The sequence below is a fragment of the Merops nubicus genome, unplaced genomic scaffold (genome assembly GCF_000691845.1).
Source record: "Merops nubicus isolate BGI_N331 unplaced genomic scaffold, ASM69184v1 scaffold14550, whole genome shotgun sequence".
NCBI classification, from domain to species: domain Eukaryota; kingdom Metazoa; phylum Chordata; class Aves; order Coraciiformes; family Meropidae; genus Merops; species Merops nubicus.
In genome coordinates, this window is record NW_008580976.1 from 4963 (window position 1) to 15442 (window position 10480).

Genomic DNA, 10480 nt, shown 5'->3' on the forward strand with positions numbered 1-10480 from the left:
GTCATAACAGCTACAATATGACAATAGAAAACAAATGGAAATACTTAAAGTTTTTCTTCACAGGAATGAATCCTTTCCTTTTAGCCTCTGATACTCTACTTCAAACCCTTACAAGTTACTGCAATCTTTGTCAGATGCACTCATCTTCACCAAATGAGAGAGGTGCTGATGGATAAATACCGGAAGGTTTAGAGAAGGTTTTGTGGTTCTATTTAGCACACAGAACACACCATTTGACAGCTACTAAAAAATACTTTCTAACTTTAATTGAATTTTGTATGAAAAACCTATTATCTAATTCTCTTTATTTTCATGTTCAGTATTGAACATCACAGCAGACCCATCACTGTTCAGTGTGACCTTGCCAGAAATAAGCTTGCATAACTTCTCAAAGGTAGCACAAAGTTGATTCACTCTGGGAAAAGAAAAGATTGTTGTAAGAGGTATATAAACCACATTTCCATTGACAAATGCTTCCTTGCTTTTTTCAACAACCAGTTTTCCAAGATCTTCTGAAAAACGGTTCATTGAAGGTTGGCATTTGGATTTTCTTTCACTACACTCCCCATGTTCTGACACTGAACGGTCCAGCAGACTTTGCGTAATGCTTTGTGCTGTGAAAATAACTTCACTGACCACTGCATTCTGCAGGTACTTCTCATCTTTAAGACTTGGATACACTGCTTTGAAGACCTTTAAAACATACAAGAATATGTAAAATGTTAATCATCATCATGGGCTCAGATTTTAACATCCGCTTGTCAAAATCAGCTTCTAAAATTGCTTATCACTTTGAACATTTTCAGGTAACAGGAGAACTAGACAATATGACTTGATTTTATGTATTACAACTACGACGGCAATTAGACAAGTTAATGGAACTTATACAGAAAAAAATCATGCTTATATCTGCAAGCTCTGCTTCTAGATCAGGCAAGGTGAAGCCCTCCAATTCTATTTATTTTTAACCATTCTTTTACTTTCCAAATTATTCATCATGAGGCCCTGGTGGCAGTTCCACAGCTACATGGATTCTAAACTACTTCTGAACTGTCACCTGGAAGCCAGGACTACAGCTGTGTCTTTCATTCTGTTTTCAGAGTAAAACATTAAATATACTCTCACTTGAGAAAGAACGCTAATAAATTGTGACATCAAAATCTGTGAACCTGTGGTGTGTTCTACACTGAACTACACTCCAAGGCAAATAAGGAAATTAGGTGGACAATCTTACTCCCACTAGTGTACTTGGAAGTGCTTTATACCAACACACTAGCACTGAAGTTCCACAGTCTGTAACTATTTGTTCCTACTTTCTGATTCCATTTTGAAATGTTGATTTACTCCTGTAAATCAGTTACATAATAAAAATTAACCTGATTATCCAGGTTTGATAGTATACTCATGAGATTAAAACACTCTTGTTTAAACTCAAAGGATTCTGATGTCAAAAGACTTTCCATAATCACCCTGTAACAGAAGGTAATGAAAGCACTTTCTAGTATATGTCAGTCACTGAGGCATGTTTCTAAGGTTGTTGAGCATTAAAGAGTACTTTGTGATTCTATGAAGGGCAGCAGATGACAGGTGAAATTTCGAACATACAGAATGTCTTTATAGCTTGGAAACCACAAAAGACATTCCCATAATGTGACTTAACATTGCACTTCAGCTCACAAGTCACTTCAAAGATAAGTGTGTCTATCCTCAAAAGAAGTGAAATACTAGATTATATTCACTGAAACAACTCATTTTAGGTCTCATAATACTGAAAAAAAACCCCACCACAATATATATCTCTTTTTGCCTTATTACTTCCTGTTATATCTGAAAACAAACATCCTTTGATTTATACCACATGGCACTTGGATGTATTAGACTTTGTTGGTGTGACACACTGCAACACACAGCAGACTACTTTATAAAAATATTATCTGATGTTGTCTAAAGTGAAAGCCACTAAGTGCTAAAAACCAAAGAGGCTTGGTAATGCACCACCAGAGAATGGGGTACTTGGCAAGATCCCCTGTCTCGATGAAAACCAGAACTGGCTACCTGAAAACACTGAGATTAGGATGTAACTTCAAATGATGCTGCTGAGTAAAGCAAACCACACCAAACAGGTCCTGTCAATCCAGTTTCTGCAAAGTGCCTTCCTTCTGATAATACATTTGACAAGACTTCAAAACTTACACTCTGTTAGAAATGCTTTTTTTGGCTTTTTATTTTCTGTGTATCTGAAAAATCTCTGTCAGTGCCAACAACTATGTGTCGAAAAAACGAATGATTAGAGGAACAATTATAAACAGTTTCACAGTATAGCTGCTGGAAAGGAGTATTCTCATTCTAAGGATAGCAGTATGTTAAAGTAAGACTGATTATCTGTATTGCTATTTGGCAAACAGCAAAAAAGTTTAAGGTCTTTATGCAATTCAAAACACAAATCATGTCTCTTTTGATCTGATGGTGTGTGTCCAACACAGCTAGGGCTGGATAGCAACGGGAGACCATAGTAAGAACACCTTCACAGACAGGTCTAAGAAAATTTTATTCTTTATTCATCATCCTAAAGGAAGAAAATAATACTTACCATTTTGTAAACTGCTTCAGTGGTTTTGTCAGATTGAGTAAATTCACTGGTTTGAGGATTTTTTCTAATAAACACACCTATCTGGGTGCAAAACCCAACATCCTCCATTCCTGTTGGTGGCTCCCCCACACCAGTAAATTCCACGGAGTAATCATAGTCTCTAGCAATCTCAAGAGCCCTAAGAAAGACAAATAATTCCAATATTTCCAAATTATTCCAATAATTCATACTAATAATCTTTTAATGTGATAAAGACATATTCTCTAACAGAAGCAAGTCTGTGAGCCTGTGAAAGCCTGAGCATAATTTTCCTAATAAGACTCACATTCCTGAAGATAAGCACTGTCAGAACCCACTGAATCAGAGCTGTAATTGTATGCCTACCATAGTCTGAATCATTTAGTATCAGTAATTTGGCAATCAAACATTACTGTTATTTCTAAAATATCTGCATAGAATACGCATATTAACAGTTGCTTACTCACTGTCTTAAATGCATTGAAAGTGAGCTGAAAACTACCAATTTTAGAGAACAAATTTGAGAACCACACATTAGAATCATATACACCCCAAATATACACCCCAAAACCACAGGAGACCAGCTAAGAGGAAAAAAAAAAGTGAGGTTTGTTGTAAATGTGAAGTCTACTTACACAAGGTTACAATGATGCACGTGACGTCAGTGTGCAAAACGTGATGGAGCAGGGAACTAAAATGGCACTCACTACCTACCCATGTCATCCTCCATGGAAAAGTAGCAAACTAAATTAATCTCATGTATTTTAGAGAATATTGCAATTCTTACATCTCACAACACAAATGTAAAGACTTTCTCATGTTTGCAGCTCAAAAAATGATCACTCCTTCAGCGATACCAGTATTGTCAATTCACATATATCCAAAAACCAGAATCTAAATTTATTCTAAGTCACATAAATGGTCTCTAAGGTAGTCATACTTTAGTTAACAATGCAGGCAGGTTTTGTGTCTCTATTTAGGGAAAAATACATGCTTCAAGCTTTGCAAAACTATATACTCAAAAATCACTGCATACTTTAAAGTCTTTGGCAGAAACAACCTAATTTAAGGGGGAAATTTTCCAAGACAATTTCTGACCAAGGGCTGGCTATTAAGGTATGGCATCTTTTACTGTACCATACTATTTTCTTCCACAACTGCCCATCAGTTGAATGCTATCACAGGATATATATCCCACTCCCTCACTGTTTTTTCTGTTACATCTACTGATACTAAAGTAACACACATCTCATGCAACCCTCTGTCATGTACATATGTCCTGCATAAAGTATTTTGTTGTGCCATGATAGGTTAAACTATCCTTAATTTTATTCAACATGCTCTGCTACTGTGACCTGCCTGCATAAAGAAAGGTCTGGACTAATTGAGTGCTTTGATTACACACCATACATAGTGACCACATTTCTTAGGTTTTTATGGAGTATTTCTATGGCAGGGTATCATTATGTGAAAGGGTTTATTAACACCTTACACTTCAAATGTATTAAATGCAATAAAGATACACAAAGGAAAAGTTTTAAATATTTTTGTGGAACAGTTACAGTAAAAGCAAGCCAACTTAACCATCATAAAATGAAAAACCCATGGAGTATGCTGAACTATTCCTAACAGCAAAGAAATGTTTCAGCAGGTCAGAAGGTATGAACTCTAGCATGTACACCAACCACGCTCAAAATGTACAGCTATTTCTTTCTCACACAACTCAGCACTCAAAGCTGTCTGCAGATCACGTTCAGCAAACTTACCAGCTTTGGAATTGCACTCTGTTCCATTCAAATTTGTGGTCTGGATGCCTGAATGAAGTCACTCCTGGAAGCAAAGGGTTAAATTCGGAATTTGGAGTGCTGATCACAACTATACTTGGAGCCATGAAACCAAACACCACTTCAGGAAACTTCTGTAGTTCTGGTTCTTCCAGGTGCTCTATTCTGTAAAGGATAAGTTTCTGTATGTCTTTAAAAACACTCTAATATATTTTAATCTCCTTAATTATTAAAAAAAAAAAAAATCAAAAAACCCACAACCCCTATCTGTACCTTCTAATTTTAAGCCTAGCTCTGCAATATTAGCCACAGTGCCAGTGCTAAATGGCAGCTTAGAGGTTTTTGTCTGAGCAAACTTCCTCTGGCATTTTGCACTTTTTCATCCATATCCTTTTTCCACCATAAGCTAGCAACACTTGCATGTCTCAGTACGGTTAATTTATGCATAAGTTAAAAGATGCAACATTCTGCTACTCCTCTGCTTGAAAGGTGTGATGCTGTTTAGAGTATGGACATTCCAAAGGGAACCCTAACAAACTCAGAAAAAAAAGTAGTATGTTGACCTAATACTCACAGTTCAATACATGTTACCAAGTCAAAACCAAGCATGCAAGGATCTTTTTGGGCAACTGAGCCCTGATGCAAGGTAACAGTGAGGGATCTCGCAGATGGTCGCAAATAATCAACAGGAAGAGGACCCAACATATGCCTAGAAGAGTATTAAAAACAGAAAGGACACAGAAAGGACTTTATGACACGATAAATTGTGCATGTAACTGAACTGGCTAACACCAGCCCCTGTAAGTCTCAAAAAGGTTAACTGTTTTATAGGGATAAAGAAGTAATTTCTAACATGAACACTTTTTATGACTATTTACAATAGGACAAAAAGAGCAGAGGAGTTAATCCAGCAGTTGTCCTTCACGTTTACAAAAACTTCCACTATAATCTCAAGCCAGTTGGAAAGTTGCTAGTAAATTCAGATAGTAACTTAACTCTAGACACACGGTAAGTCTGTCTTAGACATGCTGTACTAAGGAATGCTATGGGCACCTACAGCCCAGCAGACCTCAGACCCAGATGCAACGTAGCTAACGAGCAACAGCGGCTCTCTCTTCATTCACCAAGCTGCTATTTCTGCATTTAGCCTCCTTTTGAAATTCTTTACAAGAAATGATGTAACATTCCACTAGGTCAAGCTAAACAGAAACCTTAAATTAAAACAGAGCTTACATTTTCTTTTTCATTACACTCAGACAGATATCTACCCCAGCTAACACTTCAATGCAACTGCAGAATTTCAGCATCCAGAGAAGCGTGCAGTCAGCACATCCTATATCTGCCACCTGTAGATTAGATATTAAACAATGTGTAAATGTGTCATATTTCCATAATTTCAGAAACTTTCCTGTAACAAAATTTCCACATTTCTGTCAAAATAACTTTTAAATGGTAAAGTAAAGCATTTCACAATCACAGCCAAAATTTACAGCTGCAAGTAGGCTAGGTAGATTTGAAAATTATTTTTTAAAATGTATATGAAGATCCTACAAGAAGTTTTAAAAGCATTAGCCTTTTCTTATGACAGCTATAAACACACACACATAGAACATCCCACTGACTCTGGTGAATGTCTTCCACATGAAGGCACATTCCCTGAAATAATGGTAAGGTATGATTTTAAGTATTAAAGCTGTAGCAATTTTTACATTTACCACTACTTTTCACTGGACTACCCTTCATCCAAAACACTGAGACCAGGCCCACCAGCAGGCAGGTCAACAACAGAGGATCTGCATAAAACAAGTTTACATACTACGGCTAATGTTTAGGGGGCGAAGGCTTGGGATATCCAGACCACAAAGTCAAACATATAATAGATATCCTTTCCTATAAGATTAAGAGGTAGTTGAGTACACAAACCAAATCCCACTGTTCTTCCTTGGGTTAAGTCAAGGCACACTGCTTGGTTCTCAGCAGGAAAATCCTGAATTGTTTCTTTTCAGTTTAAATCACCCTGTAGATGAACAGAAAGTCTGTACTCCTCCCCCATTTTACATCCAAAATCAGAAAATTCAAACCTTTAAATACAGATGCAACACTCCTGAATACATCCTATTTAAAAGCAGATTACAGTGCTATGATCTCACAGACTGGATTAGATTTTTATTACGTACTGTAAGCATGATTAGGTGAGTTTGCTGCAGATATATTGCTTCTTCATTTCTTATGTGCTCCCTCAGACATTAACATCAGAGTGAAACACCCAACTTTTAGCATTTTGGGAGGAGGTGCTGGCATGGCAGGATGTATTACAAAAGAGCAAACACTACACCACATGACTTAAGTAATTTAAATTTTCAAAGAGTATTGAAGCAAGATCCCTGGTATATTGTGGTGGGAATAAACAGCAGGGGGATGACAAGACTTTAAGCAAGTGAGGAGTTAGCCTCAGACAACCCTACATTTTTAATGAGAATATCCATGTGAATGATGAGGTAAACCTGGCAGTGTATACATGGAACCAACACCTCTACAAAGCAAAACCAAACTATGATAAAAGCAGCTTGAACCAAAATCCTCAGTGTTAAATTAAAACAGAACACCACCTGCTCTCCAAAAGACGCTATGGCATTTCTCGTTTAGATTTTCCCCTCTTCCCATCAATTAACATTAATTATATGCACCCCTGAAAACCAAAACACGATCATTAAGTGCCTGCTAAGGCAGTTCAGCTCCTCCACTGCTCCTATTGGTAATTAGCTCAGCAGGTAGTCTATGCATTTCCTGTCTTCCTGCAATAGCTAATGTTAACCTTTTTTTCCAAATCTTTAACATAAAAAGACAAAATCATACCAACCTTCTTAGGTTTGTATTTCCCCACTAAATCTTTAATGAACTGGTAGCGTTGTTTATACAAAGGAGGTGTAAATTCAATTACTCCTGTGAACTGTTCTTTAAGGTTCTTATCCATGCTATTTTGCTAATGCTAAAATAAAAAAAGTTAACTTTCATCTGCTGAAGCACTTTAGAACATATAACATTATAAAATAAAAAGCATAAAAAAATAGTTTGCTCTTCTCAGTTGTATTCAATTCACAATTAAGCAGGGGTAGACCTGATCCCAGTTCTATTCAAAGAATGACAAAAGCATAGGAATTAATAAAATTAGGCATTAGCTGCTCCCTCCATATATAAGGATGTAAATAAACTCTTTATAAACAATTATAAATCATATAAAATCATAAAAAAGTAAGTTGTGTAATATGTCACTCTCCATCCAGCACACCTACATACTATTTACACAACTGCAACATACATAATCTTCTTTAGCTTTTCTAGGAAGAGCAGAAAAATGATCTGTCACTCAGTTGCCTGCTTTCTTGTCTCTCATCTGTCATTTGTTTTATTTTATATTAAGATGATTATATATCTAGATTTGTGTATGGACCAATACAAATTCTACTATGTAACAGCCAGCAGGAAATAACTGAATAATTCTGTTGTGAAAAAAGGAACATCCTGCAAGGCCTTCACTTTAGATTTACTAGGGGCTAAACATTATCAGTAATGTTTCCAAAGTAAACTTCCATAAGCATGAGGTGGCATCAGAGGCACAAAAGTGATTGCATTTCCAACTCTGCCACCTTTAATTAAAAACTGCATTTTAGCACAAGCAAATATTTAACAAGAAAGATGCCCACTAAAGCTAAAAATAAGGCCCCAAAGCATGTTGAAGGAGCTGCATAGGAATCACTAAGCGAGGGCTGGAGCAATGCTACAATGAAGACAGGCTGAGAGAGGTGGGGTGGTTCAGCCTGGAGGAGAAAGAGCACGTACCAGGGGGGCCATACAGCCACCTTCCAGTGCCAGAAAGGGGCCTGTAAGAAGGCAGGGGAAGACTGTTCTTAACGGTTTGTAGCGACAGGGCTAAGGGGCGATGGTTTTAAGCTAGAAAAGGGTGGATTTAGGTTAGGCATTAAGAAGTTCTTTACTATGAGGGTGGCTGATCACTGGAACAGGTTACACACAGAGGAGGCCCCATCCCTACAGGCATTCAAGGTCAGGCTTGATAGGCCCATGAGCAACCTGACCTAGCTGGGGATGTCCCTGCTTACTGCAGGGTGTTTGGACTCGCTGGCCTTTAGAGGTCACTTCCAACCCAACACATTCTGTCATTCTATGAATTTCTGATGTGGTACTGCGGGCACAGGGCTCTCCAGAGCCAGCCTCCTGGGCACAGCAGCAGCGCAGAGCTGGCTAGCAAGGCTGACAGGCACTGGGTCTGGCTCAGATAAAGCACCCAGGCTGAGCCTGCTGGCAACCTGACCGTCTCGAGAGCTTTTTTATACATACATATAAATATATCTTTTTATCCGCACATAAAGAGCCAGGAAACAGGCTCAGTGTTGCCTGCCTCCTTGGGACCGAAGCAAGCCTGCTGGGCTCTCCTCAACCAGCATGTTGCCAGCTGAGGAGCTGGGGCCCAGCCCCGCAGCACCAGCCCAAATGGCAGGGTAGAGGGGTGCACAACCCTAATTTTTACACTAAAACCCCCAAAATCCCACTATTCCTCCTGCTACTTTTAGGTTCTGTGTGACTTGGTGCAACCGTTGTGTCTGCACAGAAGAAGCTCTGCCAGGGTGAGTCAGGTAAAGACTACAAAACAACTACAAAACTGATTTACTTATCAGTGGGGTTTGCAGGATTTCATTAAGTATTCTCCACACCAGGGCGAGATTTGTCTCCCAAAGGGCAAGAGGCTGTTGGGATGCAGAGAAAGAAAAATGTGATTCCCAATTTCCTGGTGCTTTTTCAGATTAAGAGCACATGAAGCCTTTTCCACATCATAGGGTGGGGCTGCTGTATAAAGAAGGTAGCATCTACTGTATGCCCAGGACCTATAGAAAGGAGGATCTGGGTTCCAAAATAGGGAGCTGCCTGTACAATTTTACAATTGCTCTTCTGCTCTAACAGTGAAACGCTAACAAGAGTGTTTGCAAGTAAAGCAGCCCAAGAGTTGCTGTTTTAATCAGTTTGATTTGTGAACAGGCTATTGTACCAATCTTTACTTATAGAGGAAGTTTATTTTAAAGTATGCCCATGAATACCGTATTTTGGTAAGATTTTCTTCCCTAACAACATTTAAAGACCTGCATAACCCAATTTGGCCATGCATAGAAACTATGTTTGTATATGGAATAGTTCCCATTAAATCCCTTTGATTAGTCTAGTAAGTGGATATTTGCTTCTAAATTAGGTTTTTGCTTTTTAGAAAAGAAAACAGACTGTGATTGAAATAAGGGTATGAAACTCCTGCGCAAGGAAAACAAAAAAGATACGCTGGATGCTATTTGTTTCATAACTCAGTTATTCTTTTTGGCTGTGGGGTCAGTTTAACCTTGAGCTACCTGTCTTTCAATTAGTCAATCTATACACTATGCATAATACTTTTTTTTTACTCAGAGATTTTAAAGTTTATTAATAGAAGTCTTTTACTTCCTGTCTCAAAATGTTATATATATATGTGTATCCTGTTAAATTCTACTCATAACTCGGTATGGCATTCTTAAGAACAAAAAACTATAGGGAAGAACAGTAGTAAAGTTATAGTAGACAATACCAGTAAACTCCTAACGCATTGTGAATTCATATAATTTCCTAATAGTTCGTAAGACTTCACCCCAAATGTACCACTCTAAGTGAAACTTACAAAATTATTCAGATGTTTAATCTCCATTATGAAACAATATAACCACAGAAATATCTTTTTTTGGTCCTTCCATGTTAAGTGCTAAAATTGGATTGGACAACCAATCTTTTGAAAACTGGCAACATGGAAGATGTGGAGAGTGCTCTTAGCAGTTTTAAGCTGGACAATCTGCTTTGGCTCCAGGGTGTCTGATTTTTTTTTTGCTAGAAAAACTCTTGAAAAATTCTACTGATTGGTTGGTGTGGTTTTTTTTTTTTTCTTTTTTTCCCCATTTGGCTCTATTCTGCATCAAAGACCAGTTAGGATGCCTGCGGGAAGAAAATTTAATTTGGGGCAAATGGATTTATAGGTTGCAGCTCTACCAAAGGTTTCGGC

At 37.9% G+C, this 10480-nt stretch overlaps 1 protein-coding gene across 1 annotated transcript; it reads right to left on the bottom strand.

The window, feature by feature from the left end:
• Positions 1–294: 294 nt before the first annotated feature.
• On the bottom strand, positions 295–7366 carry HENMT1 (HEN1 methyltransferase homolog 1 (Arabidopsis)). The gene is made up of 6 exons (XM_008947646.1): positions 7253–7366; positions 5626–5738; positions 4967–5101; positions 4375–4557; positions 2591–2768; positions 295–693 (listed from the first exon to the last, which is right to left on the bottom strand). Exons 1-6 carry the CDS (start codon positions 7364–7366, stop codon positions 295–297), a joined length of 1122 nt encoding a protein of 373 aa, XP_008945894.1.
• Positions 7367–10480: the final 3114 nt, after the last annotated feature.